This window comes from Magnolia sinica, chromosome 3, assembly GCF_029962835.1.
Source record: "Magnolia sinica isolate HGM2019 chromosome 3, MsV1, whole genome shotgun sequence".
NCBI classification, from domain to species: domain Eukaryota; kingdom Viridiplantae; phylum Streptophyta; class Magnoliopsida; order Magnoliales; family Magnoliaceae; genus Magnolia; species Magnolia sinica.
Genome location: NC_080575.1, coordinates 4,051,997 through 4,070,948, shown reverse-complemented (window position 1 = coordinate 4,070,948; position 18,952 = coordinate 4,051,997). Strand labels below are relative to the sequence as shown.

Genomic DNA, 18,952 nt, shown 5'->3' with positions numbered 1-18,952 from the left:
TGGAAGCTCTATTCTTCCATCGGTCCTACTTTTTATTAATTATATGATTTCTTAGTATGTGGGCATGTGATTTAGGTTAAATCAGATTTTATTTTCTACTGTTTACTCTTAATTAATTGGTAGGTTAGCATTTTTTGTTAATTGACACTACAAGAAAATTGAGCTTTACCGGCAGCCAAAAACACCCTTAAAAGTCTAAAAAACCGCCGGTAATGGAATTATCAGCGGTCGTACTCGAGCCGCTAAAGGGAGACGTCGTTATATCTTTTACCGGCGGTCGCACATCTTTACTAGCATTTTTTATGAACACTGCTAAAATAGAGACTTTTACCGGCGCTTATTATCTTTTACCGGCGCTTTTGGTGACTGCCGCTAAAAACTATAAAAGCACAAGTAAAAACTGTAGAAGCGCCGATAAAAACGGTACGAAGCACTGGTAAAGGCTGTAAAAAAAATAAAAATAAAAAATTGCCAGTAAAAATTATAAGAAACGCTGGTAAAATCTGTAACAAATGCCAGTAAAATCTGCAACAAATGCCAGCAAGAGATGGAAAAAACGGTGGTAAAAGCTGTAAAAATTGCCGCTAAAGATGAAAAAAATGCTGGTAAAAGATGCAAAAAGCATCGCAAAAAGTTGCCACAACACTGGGAAAAAATATGTAGAAACGCCAGTAAAGGCCTGATGAAAAGTTGTCTAGACATATCAAAGCACCGGTAAAAGTATTTTTGACCACTGCAATAAGGTTGCCAAAACACCGGGAAAGATATGGAAAAATGCCGAAAAAGGCATGCCGAAGTGCCATTTAGACATATCAAAGCGCCGGTATACGTTGGTGCAAATCTACGAAGGCATCAGTAATAGGTTCCTAACAAGCTAGGCATAATTCAAATGTCATGAAAGGCCAACATATGCCATGGAAAACCTTTAAATATACACAAGTAAAAACTGTTGACTGCTTGTAAAAGTGTTGACCGCGAGTTAATTTTTTTCTTAATCCATTTGATTGTTTATATTTAATTGGAACCTATATTGTTTTTAAATATTTAGAACCTAAAAAATGTTGCACAACACAATTAAAAATGAATACTAAATAAATTGTATTACTTTACAATGAAAAACATATAATATTTACAATAATGTGTTGAAAATGTTTTGAATACATATAAAAGAAATCCCTTCATCCAGCCATATATCATCTGTTTGGGCCTACAACCTGCAAGACAAAATAATAAAAATAAATTAATTACATTTCAACCATTTCATGTGATTTGGATAGCATATCCTATGACAATCAACGCCCCAGTAAGAATGCGTTCCTTCCCATACAAGTCAATGAAAGGAGGGGCCCATTCACTATAAGCGACAGGGTCAAATTCCAATCCAAAACTTACATGGGGCATATCCGGTGACTTTCAATGGCCAATCCAATATACGGAAGGGATTGATTCATGGGAAGAGGAAGCTGCAACAACCTAAAACAAACAAAAAAAAAAGGAAAAAAAAAAAGAAAAGAAGAGAGAGAGAGAGAGAGAGAGCTGCAACAACCTATCAAAAAAAGAAAATATAATAATGATGTCTCTTACCATTTCTGCCTCGATAAATCAACTCATCTAAGCCAGTGCCTATTTTTACACCACTCATGCACAACATATAAAACAGCTAAAAACAGCGGTGAAATCGAAGGAGAAGGCCATCATGAGCAGGAGATTATCAAACAAAGAGCAGGTTTTTGGGGTATCTAATGCAAACTGTATATCAGGTTACACCTCCCTTAGTACTAGAAATGGAACAGTCCCCAACATAGCTTTTCCCAATAGCTGAATGTATCATTACACATTTTTTATTTTAGAATTTTACACCTATGTTTGGTTGTATAAGCAAATTGAATTGTGAAAATTCAGTTCAAACAAGAAGAAAACAGCAAAAACTAATGATGTTTCGTTAGTAAGTAGCTCTCACATTGCAGCTACATTCCTTCAAGTCATCAAATTTGCAATAGTCGAGTTGCAATTGGGAGTCAGAAAATCAATGTGAATACAATGGCAATCATAAACTTTACTGGAAAATTTATTGTGATCCAATTTGATATTGTATCCAAACATGCTTTAAAAGAGACATGCCTGCTAATTTCACCATGGGTTTTTATCTATTGAGGGTTCTGTTTTTCAGATATTCTTTGTTTGTTCAAACTTGCAAAGCTGAAGTTGGTCTGTTTGGACAGGCTTGTGCTGGTGCTGTAATGCTGACGGATATCGTTTTCTGGTGTCTTATAGTTCCATTTCTCTCGATCCAACATTTCAGCTTGAATATAGTGAGAGATTTTTCCACATTTTTATCTTTTCCAAAAGGTTAATTGCTGGAAGATAGAGGGAGCTTTCCATGTCCATGCCTGTGTAGCAAGACACTCCATTTTCTAGAATTTCTGTGTCTGAAACTCATGTAGGACACACAACTGACACTTCTATTAGGAAAACCTTGGGGCCTATTTGGATGACACTTAAAAGTGAGCTCATCTTATCTATACTATATAAGGCAAGCGGCTTTTGGATATTTTTTCCACAGCAATTTGTTTTGTAGGATGGAAAACTTTGAATATTCAAATGAAATGGGAAGACATTTTAAATGAAGGGCTACTTTGGGAACTAGAAAATATTGTTGTTGTCCATGTTTCACCTGCAAAAAAAAAAAAAAGAGTTTACAAACGGCTTATATTTTACCCACAACAAAGTATTTTCATCTTTAAATTATTATTATTTTTTTGTATGTAAGTAGCCAGCTCAAACTTCTCCTCTTTGAATGTAACTGGCAAGGAGTTTAGTAATGCAACTGGTAAGGAGTTTAGGACTTCAACCCAAAAACAAGGAAGATCTAAAGCTCAAGTTGGCCCCAACTAGGAAATGTGGAGACGATCCACCCATCATTGAACCAACTAACCCACACCTTCACAAAACACTGCTGTTTTATGCAATTAGCTTACGTGAAACTTATTTCCATGCGAATGAGCAGATGGTATGATTTTTGTCTTATGACATCCAAGAGTAAAAAGTCTGAGGAACTTACTGGTTTACCCTCTATGTGATCACCATTGGGTTCAACCACCTTTTTAGCAAGCACCTGACCTCTTGGAAGTGGAGCACCTGTTAAAACATCCTTGTCAGCAAGAGCTGGCAGAACAGTATCATTAAAGAGTTAATGACCAAAACACTGGCAGATCCATGAATCACAAACAGCTCCATGGTTTATAAGATCAGCAAAAAACAGGCAATTACTACAATTTTAATCTTTTTGTTGTCGCATAAGTGGGCCAGCGGAAGTGGATGGAAAAACATCCAACTGCGATTTGGTGGTACATCCAAATGCACCTTTAATGTACTCTTGAACTGTACTATATGACTTCGCTTTGATGGTTGATGGCACATAAAAGCTGTAGTATAAACAGGATATCGAGATGACAATCATGGAATAAAAAACCATATATACACGTGGCTCTTGTTGTTCAGTGTAGGATAGAAAACAGAAGCTACAGCTCTTTTTGTTCAGTGTGGCAGAGAAATGAAACCCATGTTATAGGTGCTTTGGTTATTCTACTTTACACTCTCATCTCAAAGTATCATTGTTTATGGGTGAAGTGTGGTATAAACAATTTTATGAAGACGCCTCCAAATACTGCACTACGCTGGTGCAATCAGATGCACTGTCTAACTGAATTGCAATTACAATTCGTATCTGTTGAGCCCATTCTAAAATTTAGAAGGCAAACACACACACACACACACACACACACACACAAAAAGAAAAAAGAAGACAGTGAGAGAACAACCTGGATCAAGAGATATTTGATATGGTTCATAACTGCATGCCAGTGTGGAATACGTGTGGAAGTTTTAAACCATTCATTAGGTGGGTCATGGTGACATGTTTATGAGTTGGGCTATGGAGGTAGGTGTGTCAGACATCTTGCATCTGTTTTCGACACCGACATACGTCTAACTATATTTTTTTACCTTCTTCTTCTTCTTTTTTGGGATTGGCACATTTATGTATAAGTTAGCTATGATTGTTGTGGATTGGTTGGTTCAATCAAATATAGAAGTATTGACAAAATTTATGGACATCATCATCATCTAAGCCTTATCCCAAGTAATTGGGGTTGGCTACATGAATCTGCAAAAAAGTGTATCCCATTTATGGGTCCACTAGCAGTCAGGTGCTACTAAGGGATTTCTTAAATAAAGAACACAAACAAACCTGGATGAAATCAATTGTCTTGGGGACCACAGTTCTTGAGTTCCTAAAAATTTTCACATGAGGTTATTTAATATTGTGAATAGATATATCCATGTTTGTATTAACAAAATATATATTATTGGACGGTGAAACACTTGTAACAAAAAATATCTGCAAAATCATCATTCGTATAAGTACATGTAACTGAACATTTTACTTAGAATGTTCAATGTGCAGTAACAAATGAAAAAGTAAATGAAATTTCAGGCAATTCTTACCTTTGACCACTAGCTTAATGGGTCTAGATTCACTCCTCTGCTTGAATGACAATTATGGCTTGCCACAGGCCCAACTTGCCCATACAATGTACATAAGCACCGACTTGTTTTGAGCAATCGTTGAACTCTATCGTGATCTCACTACCAATAGAAAATAACAATTAAATACCTGAAAAGTCATATGAAACCCAACAGTCAAATCACTACCAATAGAAAACAACAATTAAATACCAGGTTGAGAACACTCGAACCAAATCCATCATTCAAATCATTTTCAAAAATTAAATACAAAAACCATTCACCCTAACAGATTATGCGGAAAACGGCATTAGATTATAAACCCATGATTTAAATCAGAGCCATCAATCAAATTCCACAAAAAATCAACCAACCTCTTGAAAAAGAAGACAACCACATTGAAATATTGAAAACCAAATCAGAATCCATTGTTGTATATCACCTCCAACACTCAAAACTTACAAATTTCTACACGTACATACATACACATTCATATGTACATATAAACACACAAATTAAAACCCACAGCTGATTGTAACAGCCCCTTCACTCACATTTGTTGTTGCAACTACTACTACTTCACTTTTCTGGCAAAGCACTTTATCGGGGCTAGAAACCAATACAGACAACAAAAAACACAGCCCCATCACCTGAAAAACAAGACCCATCTCAGGATTCAAATCAATGGAAAGAATTGTTCGATGTCTCATTGAAAGGAAATAGAACAAACATGATGATGTTACATCAATAAAGGCTCACAAATCCTACCAGGGCTTTCTGCTTTGGAGAGACCCGGCAGCATATGACAGCTGCACCTAGATCGCTCATTATTATAGTTCAACTGTAACTCACTGAGGCTGGATTGTGAACAGAAGAAAAAATCCATCAAGAAATTAGAAAGAAAATGACCTGTTGATTTGAATTAATGATAGATGATGAGGCAACACTAACAGCAAAATAAGAAGCAAGTTTGCCACCATATTGGAATTTGTTGTAAAGATGTCTAGCTTGATCACATATGGAGCTTCTACCAAAAGCACCAAACAAATCCCTGCGCTGCAAAAACGACGTTAGTAAACTTCATGTGCACAGTCTTTTGAACTAATCCAACTACACATCTTTAATGTCATACCAAACACAATTCAATATTTCCTTAGCAATTCTGACCCCTTACAGTGGACCCCACTGCTAGCTGATGGATGCCAAGATCCACCATCTAATTAGACATGGGACCCACAACACTTGGATACCACAACATTCAAATAGCCATCTCAGCTGCCGCTGAGTTAGCTTCCCTGGCTGCCTACACATACATAAGCATGTACACATACAACAAATGAAACTTCACTTCCCACCAACGACATTCTGACATCATATGACATCCTAGAAATCCATCATGGTATCACACAGCCTGTCGGATGATATTTGGAGAACCACCATCAACCATCAAAAGGGCAGACTGGCAATAGCACATAAGGCAAATGATGGCCCGCCTGGCCTTCACGAATCAGCTAAATAGTCTTGCAAAAGTTCTTGCATATCTTTCCTAATATGGAAGATACCACAAAAGACTGTAGTCACTGCAATTATGAAGCATGCCAGCTGTCTCCATCAAAATCAGGCTTAAGATGGACTACGAGTTACGATACCAATCAAACTGGACAGTTTCGGTGAGAAATCTCACCAAACCTATTTGTTAGAACCAATCCCACAATAGGGTGAAACATGCAGCTAAAGATGGTTGGCCTTGTCCATAAGGCACATCTTGAAGAACAACCTATCAAGGATAGGACATGATTAAGACATTAATTCCCTGCCTATCCCACTACTCATCGATGAAAAACGGCACTTTGCTTCAAGTGACAATATAGAATTTGAAACTTTTATAGGATAGCTATAAGACGAGGCATTCTTTAAAGGACAGAAAGTTGGCCAGTTCATAGGCCATCACCTTTGTCATGGTTGTGAAACAGATACAGGAGAGTGGGTGACTGTACCAATACCCTAAAACAGTTAATACCCACAAGGGGACTCCTTGATCAGGGTTCAAAGCATAACAGGATGGGAGTGAGCTAGCATTGGAGTTGGGTGAGCGAAAAAGGAGATGGATTCAAGAATCATGTTACCCCAGGGCATATGGTGTTCTCTACCATGCAAAGACAAAAGTCCAACAAAACATATTAAGCATCAGAGGCATTGTTGCTTGTGTGCCGACCCCAGTCATTTGGCATAAGGCTTAGATGATGATGATGATCATGAGGGATTGTTGCTTGTTTCCAACTAAGAGAAACTATGTGTAGAAACTGTTACAATTCACTGAAAGCATTCAAATTTCAAGAAATCAATCATGGGACCCACTTCAGAAGCAGCCCAACAGAAGAGAGTGGAACATCTAAGCTGTGCATCAGGTTAGCCCCACAATGTACATGACCTGGCCCAAAAATGAGACTGGCCACTATCCATGTAGACCACTCCACTTTGTGTGGCCCACCTAAAGACCTGATGCACAGTTCGTATGTTGCAGCTGCATTCCAGCCCCAGTGAAGCTCATACATAGCAATTAGCATACCTTAATGTTAGGCAAGGTTATGAAATTCTTGCTGACATGGACAACAAGCTTGTCCATGAAAGCTGAGGCGATGTAGAAACCATGAATGGTGTTTCTTTTTTTAAAAAGTAACGAGAAAGATTTCATTAAAGAGAGAAGAGAAAACAAGAAAGGAAAAAGGGAAAAAGAGACTAGCTGCTGAGATAGCAGAAGAACTCTAGACCCCTAAAAAACAAAGATCTACATCCTTCAAACCATTAACATTTACTGCCCATTCAACTAAATGCCTCTTGGCCCTAGTCCCAACTGCCAAAACCGAAGAAGAAGCGTTGTTAAAGCATCAGTCGTTCCTTTCTAAGCGTTATTAAACCATGCATGGTGTTGTCTAAGTTGTATCTGGAAACGGTTTCCGAATGCACAAAATCAAAATCAGTGGCCTGTTTGGGAGACTAGAATTCAGACAATTCAAGAACTGAAAGAAGAGTAGAGCTTTGGCATTTCTTTTCATTTTACGTATTGGCAGAGCCCGTTGCTGATGTATTCATAGGAGTTCATGGGAACCATTTCCTAATTGTCAAGTTCATTTGCATTAGCCTACCACTCCACATTAATATATTCATCAGGGATTCTTTTCCTTTATGAAGATTATGAATGCCAACTTATTCATCAAGCTCATAATCGAGAAACAATTGTTCCCTAACTAATACATGTTAGAACTATAGAACGCAATTTCAACTTCATATGCAACTATAAACAAAGAAATGGCATCACAGACAAAATAAGGAAGATCATAACGTTGCCTGGTTGTTGCTGGCAGAACCATAAAATTCCTCTGTTAGAAAGACCAGTTAATAGTGAGCAAGATAGGAAAATATTTTATTAGTTGAATAATAAGCGCACACTGGATGGTAATGCAATTGAATTCTCTTCTTCTCTTTTAAATATGACAGAATTGGTGATTATCAATGAATAGACATATCATGCAGAAACAAAGAGTGATGCTTAAATTAAGTATAGCAAGCATTTCAGAGCAAAGCTCAACAAAGATATATAAGTAAAGGGAAATTCAAAGTTAAAAAACAATGTCCATAAATAATAATAATAAATGAAGATATTATCGGATGCTGGAAAAAAAATCAGCAGCGCAATTAGACTTGATTCGAAATTTTTGGAAGAGATTCAGGATTCTTAAGAAAGAAAGAAATAAAAAAATAAAAAAATATAAATCTTTTTATGGACATTGCTGTGAATTAATCAATCATCATTGTATCCTTGTCCCAGCTTTTAGGAATCCTCTTATGACAATCATTCAGATCAAATGCCCTATCTTCGCTCAAAAAGCCTGCAGTTGGTATTGGATTATGACCCCACTAGATTTTTAATGAACATCTTCCTCAAAAATACAACATCCAAGTCCATACAAGTACAAAGATCAAACCACAGTTCTTCAAAAGCCATGATATTAGTGTCAAGACCATCATCTCATAAGGGCTTTATTGCCCTTATGAGATGAAATTACAGTATTCAGGGTATAGACTGATTGAGCAAAAGATGTATGCTTTGATCTGCAAAAGAAACGGAGTCTGATGTGAACCAATGCAAGCATGTGAGTATTTATGCCTATGAATAGAACTCCATTGGGAATGAAATACTCGACGCAACTAACTCCAATTACTGAAGAATAAAGAAAAAGGAATGACTTATGGAAAGGTTGGGCCACTCTTTCTATTACGATTACTGATACAAACACACTACAAGGTGACCATCTCAGTCACCTATCACTAAGCCTAAACCCCTCTCTATAGATGCTAGTCAGGTTGGAGCATATCCAAATGGTCTAGTACATCAATCCAAACAATTGATGGAGCATAGCCAACATTTAAACATAATAAATCCAAACAGTCTAGTAAATCAATCCAGACCATCCAAATCATGGGCCTGTTTTGCATGGAGCATAGCCAAAATTTATACTGATCAGACAATCTAATTTATTTGGTGTTGGCCATTGAATTTGGACCACTATCCATTTTATTTTAACTGGCCATTTGAAGGCTAAAACTAGATGTTTCTTAATTAGTGTGATTTTCAAGGTAGGCTCCATCCACAATGGGACCTCCAAATTGGAAGGTCTGGATTAGTGCCACATGTATGGTGGATGAGTCACCACCATTTGGGAAGTTACAACATACACACATCAGAGGGTAGCCCATGTTACATAATGCATCAAGTGGTAAGAAAGCGTAGTACCTGTTTCACTCTTTGCAACACATCTATTGCAGGAATGGCTAAGTAGCCAGGAAGATGATGTTGGAACCATGGATGTTGACGAATCTCAGGAATTGTCATTAGCTTAATTGGATCCACAACAAGGATCCGGGTGATCGAATCACTTGCTCCAACAGACAAATGGCTAGGAAGGGTGCATTTTCCACTCTGATGACAAAGAAGGTAACAAGCATATAAAACAACTTGCATCTAAAAATACTGCATGTATTAAAACAACAGGCCTTTTCCAATCATATTTCTTTCTCAGCATGTTGCATATCTGCATAGACAACATCAGCATCCTCCACAGATCTTTAACTACATCTTAGCAACAGTACCCACAGATTTTGTTGTTTCAGTCCTAAAGAATTCAGTTTAGCCAAGAGGAAGTGACAAAAAAATAATGATGAAACCTTAGCATTCACAGCGAGAAGTAGCTGGCAAATATCACCACTAGGGATATTTGCATTAACACAATACAACTCCAGTATTATTTCACCACTCAAAACTAAAAGCTTGTAGTAAAAATGACATGAAAAATGCTTATGGAAACCAAATCAAATCCCCTATTCATACAGCTAATGCATAAAATAAATAAATAAATATCCCCTGTTATACATGCAATTCTGCAATCCAAGAGTGCTACAAATTGATGGTCACAATTTTTTTCTCAAAGGAGAGGCAAGATTCTAGAGGGCTTCCCTGTTCATACTTGCTGCTGCTGCAAAGACAAAGACAAAGGCAAAGGCAAAGGCAATGGCAGAATCAGCTTGTCTTATGCAACAAAACTGCTTCTCTCATTCTACTGACAACTCCCTTCATCACCACAGTCAACAGGTGGATCCAGCCCTTGTATTGGAAGGATCCATCTCCTTTGGAAGGTTTGCGTCAGAATCTCTAGACTGGGGAAAATGGTCATCCTCCTCTCATAACAGGCACTTGGAAGAGGTGCAGAAATACTCCACCCTGGGCTCTGTTGCTCAGAAGAAAGCTTACTTTGAGGCCCATTACAATAGAATTGCCGCTCAAAAGGTGGCAGCATTGCTTGAGCAAGCAAATGCTGAGGTGAATAGTCTCTCGGAACAAGAAGAGAATGACAGAGTTCAGAAGGGCAATGCACAAGATTCAGCCACTGGAGAAATTACTGATAACAGCTTTGACATTGTACATAAGAAGGACAAGTTGGTGGAATCAAATAGCAATGCAGGTGGTGATAAACCAGATGGAGTTGAATCACCTGAAATTAACACAGGGTTCTTGACTGAAGCAAAAGGGTCAGACCTGAATGAAAAAATGGATGGTTTGGAAACAACGAACGTTGAAGAAGCAGGTCCATTAACTGAAGAAAAGATTATCATAGAGACCCCAGTGCAGATTCAATCCTCACCGCAACTTGGAGATACAAATAATTACAACTGCCAATCGGAGAAGCCACCATTAAAGGAAAGGTTTGCTGCTAATCAGAACTTGGCCAGAACAAAAAAGAAATCAACAGTTTCCACTTCAAAATCATCAGTTCCAAGTCAGGCATCCAATCTTCCTCCTTCCCCAGCTAACCCGCAACACCCGTCCATCCCAGAAAAGAAAATCACGCCACTTCAAACACTAAGAAGTCTGCAAGGGACTCAATGGAGAAAAAGAGATCAACCCCAAAATCATTGCATGTCTATCAATTTTGCACCATATCATGCTGGTGAAACCACTCCTTCCATAACTAGAACAGAGACAATAGACTCCTACAACCATGGCAATCACCTGTATGTTCCTACTAAAGTTTGTCTATATATGTTCTAGTTCTTGGTTGTTATGCATCCTATGTATGATGGTTTTGTTTTACTGTCTGCAAAAAAAAATAATAAATAAAAAATAAAAAATTCAGCAAAGGTGTTGGACCGTGATAGCTAGCCATACAATCAATGGATCGAAAAAGGAATGGTTAAAGCAATAGTCCACATTCAAAAAATGTAACTAACAACAATTGCATGGCCACATTTGTCAGATCACTCTGATTCTTGGTCTATAGCAAATCCATGCAGTAGCCCACCAGATCAACAGTCAACACAAATGTTTGCCACATTTACAGTGAAAGGAGCAGCATAGAAGTTAGAAGACACACTCTACATAATTGATTATAGCATTTCTCAAACAGAAACACCAATGTTTAACCTTATAAAGTTTCTCAGTTGCTTAGGGTTGAATGCCAATTTCAACAAATGGCAGATCTAAACCAAAATTGAAAAATGTACGTTCAAATGAAAATCCAAGGACTGTAAGTAGAGTACACGGTGCATATTTCCTGTAGCTATCTTATCCAACAGTAGCTCTGCATGTTGGCCTGTTGTCCCAGCCTGTACTCCACACAGTTGGGCCAAATGAAAATCCAAGGGCAGTGAGTAGAGCACACAATGCTTATTTCTTATAGCTATTGTATCAAACGGTTTCCCTGCATATAGAGCATATGTAAAAACTCAGTGTTCACCCAATGGGGGCGAAAACAGAACCAATGGGGGCAATATGCAATGATCAACAAGAGCTAGTGGCATCCATACACCGCTTGGTCCATGAGATTCCCTGGACAACTTAAATGATCAATCTCTTGATCTGATTGCTTTAATGGGACCCACATGACCAGTCAAATGGCTCAAACTATTGGATTGTTGGACCCATAATTCCAAATAACATCCTTAGTAGATTTGTATACAAGTAGCACATCTCATATAAGGCTATACAGTCGAGCACTTCTGAAAGAATCTTGTTAGTTTGGAATCTTTAATGGTCAGTTTTCTCTTATTACAACTTGTTAGGTATCGGCATCTTAATTAGTTAAGGTTTGGAATAATAGGATGCAAGCAGGATTATATTTTAATTGGGATTTCTGTTTCAGGAATTTCTTCAAACAGCTGACATGCTTGTTGCTCACTGGAATTTCATCAAACAAAGCAACACAAGGAAAAGGATAACCAAGCTAAGGCCGAATGTTACCGAGGTAGGAAGATTCGAAGGCTTCCCTGATCTCTCGTTTGGGAGATATACTGCTACAGGATGGATTCCTGCGATATGTTGCATTTGCTCCAGGACATTGTGCCACATCAGCGGGGCCATCAACGAACCAAACACACCCACCATTTCCATGAACGAGATTCAGCATTTCATAGTCAGATGGAGAATATGGCAGACAGAAGGTTGTGATCAACGGCAGAAATTTTCATTTGGATCGGGAAAATCGTGGTGGAAATTGGTCTGGTTGAAGACACAATTGGAAATCAGTCTGCCACTGCATGCCATGGTTGCTGCCCAATTTCTGGCCATTAAAAGAGAAAATGAGAGAGAAAGAGAGAGTACCTTTCACTTCGTGTGCTCTGATTTCTTCTATTCCCGTCAGCTATTGGAGGGAGATTGATCAATGGCTGCTTCGAAGAGAACGAACTGGGAGAGACATCAATGGAGAGGGATGGAAATCAGGGAGATCGAGAGATGGAGGGAGAGGAAGAGGGAGAGGAAGAGGAAGGCAAAGGGACAAGCGAGATGGGAGAGAGAGATGAGGAAGGGAGGGGGCCGAGAGAAGCGCACGTGACAAGAGAGAGCAGAGGGAGTGTGCGCGCGCGACAAGAGAGGGAAACGGAAATGATATTTCCCTCCGCGTTTTTCGTTTTAGTATCATCATTTCACGGGCGCCCACTTTTCAGAAACAAGGGCGTTTTTGGACGGCTGCCGGTGATTCCCATGATCACCGGCAATTATATATGGCCGCCAGTAAAAATAGGCACCTGGAATACTCCATTTTCTTGTAGTGTGAATTATTTTATGGACTCTTTCATAATCTCTACGTTGCATGCTAGCATTAAATCATGTGTCCTGCATCAAATTTGGTATCAGAGCATAGGTTTAGCATAGGATTTTTGTGTTGCATCTAGGTAAGAGTCGCATCTAAGGTTAGTAGAGCATTCATTGCATATAGGATCATATTGCTGATTTTTTGTTGGAGTATCATATTGCTGAATTTTCAACGAGCATTTCCCCTTATACCATTTCTGAAATTTCAACATAGTAATCTCAAGTCGTCACATTGCTGAATTTTCAGTTTGTAATTTTCAGATTACACTTTTGCTGAATTTTCAGTTTGGCACCGTCGAATTACTTTCCTGCTGAAATTTTTCAACATAAGATTTGAGGATAGCGACTTCCTGAATTTTCTGGTTAGTGTGTCTAGCGTGATCTCTAGGTTAGTACTATTATTGTCATCACATTGTCGTAGGACCTAGGGTTTCCTTTAAAGTGTCCTTGTGTATACCCACTCGTTCAGGACGTGGTTTTGGCCTACATCCCACTATGAATCTAAAGCAGATTGACGAGGCCCTTAACGCTATCAACAACCGTCTGACGGCTATTGAAGCGCACAATAAAACCACTACAACTCAATTGACCATGATCAATGCACGCATCAATCAGCTTAAAGCCTCCCTTCAGGCAAACCCTAACACTCGAGAAGATGTCCAATCACAAGTCAGTGATCAAGTTGAGAATTTGCCACTTACAATTATTAATCATGCCTTAAAGCCAAATTGTAGAAAGTGATGATTGGTGCAGGGATTCAATTTTCCACACTTATGCCAAGTGTGGTAGCAAAATTTGCAAGGTGATCATTGATAGTGGTGGTTGCATCAATGCAGTATCCACTCGCGTTGTGGACTGCTTAGGTATGCCAGTCATTGCTCACCCTCGGCCTTATCGAGTCTCATGGGTTGATGCATCTTCAATTCTGGTTTCTCAACGATGTCCCATTCCCATCCAATTTTGTTCCTATACGGACACGTTGTGGTGTGATGTTTTGCTTATAGATATAGGCCGCATCATTTTGGGCAAGCCTTGGTTGTATGACATGGACGCAACACTATTCGGTCGCTCAAATACATGTTCGTTTTTGTGTGGAGGCAAAAGGATTGTCTTGAAGTCTCTCCCGCCCAAAAGCAGCCCTAAAAAGGAGGACGTCAAGACATGCGGTCCTAAAGATGTGATGAAACTCCAGCTTGAGTCTCTTCTTATAGTTAATGCCAAAGAGTCTGAAAGAGAGACTAAAACTGATTTGATATTATATGCTCACTTGGCAAGTGAGGTCACACCTAAGGTTATTATGGAGATGCCACTTGAGGTTACACCCGAGGTTAGTGTAGAGTTAGCATCTGAGGTGAGTCCGATATTGGAGGAGTCCAGTGTTGTTATTCCAGAGGACATACCGGATGAGCTTATACCCATGAGAGAAATTTACACATTGACTCTACCAAACCTTCATCACGATCAAATGAGTCCTGAAGAGGACATGATTTGGAAAGACAAGTAGATGAGCCTAGGACCCCTATAGATTGCATACCCATGTCTGTGTTCCATAACCCTTTAGAGTTTGCATATGCATCCTACACAACATACGCATGACTTGCATGTGGAAATTAGAAAAAGAATCAATATAAGTAATGAAATATACAAAAAGATTGTTGACTCACACTATAGGTTTAAAGAGTTTGTTATGGGTGATGAAGTCATGATTAAAATATGTCCAAAAAGGTTTCCACAAAGAACCATAAAAAAATTACAAGCCCATAGCGTTGGACCATATAAAATCCTGAAAAGACTGGCTTCAAATGCTTACTTGATAGATCTTCCACCTAACATGGGTATCGGTTTCACATTTAATGTGGAAGATCTTGTACCGTTTCATGGACATTCCCCTAACCCTCACATGAACTTTGATGATGATACCCCTAACCTGTCCAAAAGCCCATGGCCATTACCTGACCCCTCTTCTCAACATTTACCATCCGCACCATCCATACCTATGAGAAGAGAGGAGATGGAGGATATCTTACATGAAGAAGCGATTTTCACACGACATGGCGGTTACCAGGAGTACCTTGTCAAGTGGAAGGGTAGACCAAAATCAGACAATATGTGGATCACAGAGTCAAAGCTTCATCGACGAGACCCGGATCTCCTCGAGCATCACTGCAACTTTATTTTGCCGGAGGCGAAATCTCCTCAACCGAGGGGAAATGATGGGGACATCAGAGGACCCACTTGGGTGTACCAAAGATGGAGACGACCACCCACATCAGCACAGCTTTCTTTGTGGATGAGAGACGAGTTCCAGATGGGGCCCACCAGGCCATTTTCATTGGACGTGCATAAAGAAGACCCCACTTTGGGATGATGCATGTGAGCTACTTAGGAGATAATTTTAGTCATAGTATTTCTATTTCGTGTCGATCTGACCGTTGGATCTTGTAGATCAGGCCATCGGGCAACCAGCTTTTTTAAATTTGGGCCCCTTGGATTCTAATCTTGCTTTCTTTATGTTTTTTGATATTTTTAGGAGTTATTTGATGATTAAGATTGATAATAGGCATTTTAGTTTTCTTATTTTGGACGATGGGCCACTTTACTTAAGTGAGTGGCATAGTTATAATTATGCCGAATTTTAATTCCAAATTTTTTATTATAAAAGCATAGGGGGGTGGAGTTCCAGCCCTAGTAGAGATTTGAAAAGAAAAAAAAAAGAGAGAGAGAAGCTCTCTTGTGTGAAGGAACCTCTTTATTTTTTAGGATTTTTTTTTTTTTGAAAAAACCATCCCTTACAATTAAATTGTGGAAGGGTAGAAGCTTGTTTGGTGGTGGATTTCCCAAAGGTATATCCTTCCTCTTCCTCATCTTCGAAAGGTATTCTTCTTCTTACATCATTCCCCTCTTCTTCGAAAGGTGTTCTTCTTCTTCTCTTGTCTTCCTCTTTTCCTTTCCATTACAACCTTCTAAACCCTATATCTTCAACTTCCTATTTTTCGCAATTTCTAAAAAACCCTAATTCCAAAATCCCCAATTCCCATGAACCCTAATTTCCCTGATTTCATATTTTTCCCTTTCCTAACCCTAATCATAAAACCAACAAATATGTTCATTGAGTATGAAACGTGTCTATGCTAAATTGGAAGTTTTATCCTTCCACCGGTCCTAGTTTTGATTGAATTATGTGATTTCTTAGCATGCGGGCATGTTATTTATGTTAAATCAGATTTTATTTCCTATTGTTTACTCTTAATTACTTAGTAGGTTAGCATCTTTGTTAATTGAATTACTTTATGGACTCTTTCATAATCTTCACGTTGCATGTTAACATTAAATTATGTCCTGCATCAGAATATGAGGCACTCTAAAACAAGTGATCATGAAACAACATACTTAGCAAGCTTTAGCACCAATTTTGTTCAAATATGCTACAAAAATCCTCGTTGACATGCGCACGCTAAATGATACTAAATAGTCTATTGTACACGGAGTCATCTCCTTCACTGAAGAAATCCCTTCTAGAAGTTGCTCCAATTCCTCTAGCAATGCTGTGATGATTACAAGACAAAAAATAGACTATTTAGTATCATTTGGCGTGCGCATGTCAACGACGATTTTTGACATGCACATGCCAAATGACACTAAATAGTCTATTGTACACAGAGTCATCTCCTTCACTGAAGAAATCCCTTCTAGAAGTTGCTCCAATTCCTCTAGCAATGCTGTGATGATTACAAATCAAAAAATAGACTATTTCGTATCATTTAGGCATCCTCGTAAAAATCATCAACATCAATGAAACAAAAAATAGAGGCCAAAATGAGAATCGAAATCAAAGATGTGATAAGTTCAATCAAGCAAAATATGTCTGCACCATGATGAACTCCATAACAACATAAATCCAAATTTTGAAAATCATATAAATTTAAGCAGTTTTACATTAAGCCCATTATAATAGGCTTATGATGATACCACATTAACATACAAATGGGAGAAAGAACACTATTTTCTTGGAAGAGCATATACCTTCCCTTTTGGGGTGTACTCTAATTAATTTGGTTGTCTCTAATATCCAGGTCTATTATGCCTCTTTTACATTGTCATATATAGAGTGCTATGTATTGTGTGTGTGGTTTGGTGGTTAGTGTAAGTGCATGTGCACACTTCCTTTTTCTCCTGCGGTATACTATATGCTTTATTATAATAAAATATTATGTGTTAGGGCAAGTAAGCCTAACACAACATCTCTCCCAAACTCTCTTTCTTCTTCTTCTCTCTCAATATTTTCCTCTCTTCTTCACATTATCATCATCAAATCTTTCTTTACTTGGTATCAAAGCATAGATCCAGGCATTCCGCATCCAACAGATTGAGAGGTGACACGTCACCTTGCTGACATCAACAGCCGTACGGCTGACGTCAACGTTGTACAGACACATGGACTCTATTTAAGCTAAAAGTTTAGGGGTTTGATAGATCTTGATTTTAAAAGATTTGTCATGATTTTTTCAGAATTTATTGGATCTCCTTTCATGATATTTTGAGCGAAATAGAGAAATTCGAAAATCGGCCCCATCTTCCGTTTTTCTTCGATCTACCTCAAATCGGTAAGCTTTTCTTTAGTTTCTTTGCTCAAGATGGACCGAAATCTTCCTCCCAAGCTATCCATGGTAGATTTTTTACTTAAGATCATTGTTTGAGAGGTTTTTAACCTCAAACGAACGTGCGGCTGGGCCGTTTTCACTCAGTTAGGGCTTTTTTTACTACATTTCATGGTATTTTTGGATGATTGATATTTTTTTGAGGTTTATCTCTTATTATCTTGAAGGATAGAGTGAGATAGAGTTGTTTGAATCAATCTCACTTGGCGTAGGGGCTCTCTTGGCATAGCTTTATCTCTCTTGGACTCTCCTATGGCTGACAAAGGGCCCTCATCTCTTGGCATAGGGTCTCTTAAATCTAACCCCTTGCAGATTACCTCCATTAAGTTGAATGGTGACAACTATCTTCAATGGGCACAATCTGTAAAAGTATTTTTAGGAGCCCGTGACAAGTTGTCGTATATTTTGGATGATCCCCCACAACATCTCTCCCAAACTCTCTTTCTTCTTCTTCTCTCTCAATATTTTCCTCTCTTCTTCACATTATCATCATCAAATCTTTCTCTACTTCATATAGTTAAGCAGAAATAGCATCATCAAACAATTTCTCTGGCAAAGGTTGGCATGTAAGAATGTTGCCAGAAGGACAGTTAGGCAAAATCATTTCTTCATCTATGATGAATCAAACTCTCTATGACAAACAGCTTTCGTGTTCTGGTTATGAGGAAGAGATACTGTGTGTGGGGGTAATTAGTTTTCGGTATGGATTTCTCTTACGTGGAGAAGGAAGCCTTGGGGAGACAATGATTGTCCTATCAAGATGTGGGAGGGCCATTGGGAATTTAAAAGGGTTTCTTTCAAAAGTGGCATTGGGTCTAGGTTGGGTTGGTTCGGGACCTTCAGGTTCTAGGATTATGTTCTAGAAGGATTCTTGATGATTTCGTGAATCCTCAAAGCATGTATTTGAAAGCATTAAGTCTTTTTATTATTATTAAAGATTGCTGAAATATTAATAAAAAGCCCGAAGGCTAAAACGCGAAGGAGCGAAAACAGGAAAAAAAAAAAAAGCATTAGGTGCACGTCGGGAGATGGGGGTGTTGTTGGCTGCTTTTGGAGTCCTTGGTTTAGGAGACACATGAGTTATGAACAAATTGATAGTTACCTTAAGTTGTTGAGGGAGTTA

At 38.5% G+C, this 18,952-nt stretch overlaps 1 protein-coding gene and 1 pseudogene across 16 annotated transcripts; both read right to left on the bottom strand.

The window, feature by feature from the left end:
- LOC131241423 (aspartokinase 2, chloroplastic-like) overlaps positions 1-18,952 on the bottom strand; it is a 51,806-nt pseudogene that overhangs the window by 28,260 nt on the left and 4,594 nt on the right.
- Positions 593-12,625, bottom strand: LOC131239324 (SNF1-related protein kinase catalytic subunit alpha KIN10-like). 16 transcript variants are annotated; one of them, XR_009168133.1, is made up of 8 exons: positions 10,725-12,110; positions 9,320-10,574; positions 5,476-5,580; positions 5,079-5,381; positions 4,507-4,647; positions 4,250-4,292; positions 3,062-3,138; positions 593-1,473 (listed from the first exon to the last, which is right to left on the bottom strand). XR_009168133.1 is itself a non-coding variant. In XM_058236975.1 (4 exons), the coding sequence occupies exons 1-4, from the start codon at positions 9,387-9,389 to the stop codon at positions 5,134-5,136; spliced, it is 300 nt and encodes a 99-aa protein (XP_058092958.1). In that variant the 5' UTR covers positions 9,390-10,478; the 3' UTR covers positions 4,753-5,133. The 16 variants fall into 16 exon arrangements, 4 of the variants coding, with proteins under 4 accessions (XP_058092955.1, XP_058092958.1, XP_058092957.1 ...); XR_009168125.1 differs by lacking the exon at positions 10,725-12,110 and having other exon boundaries at positions 758-1,214; positions 1,393-1,473; positions 9,320-10,478; XR_009168126.1 differs by lacking the exon at positions 10,725-12,110 and having other exon boundaries at positions 764-1,473; positions 5,079-5,174; positions 5,293-5,381; positions 9,320-10,478.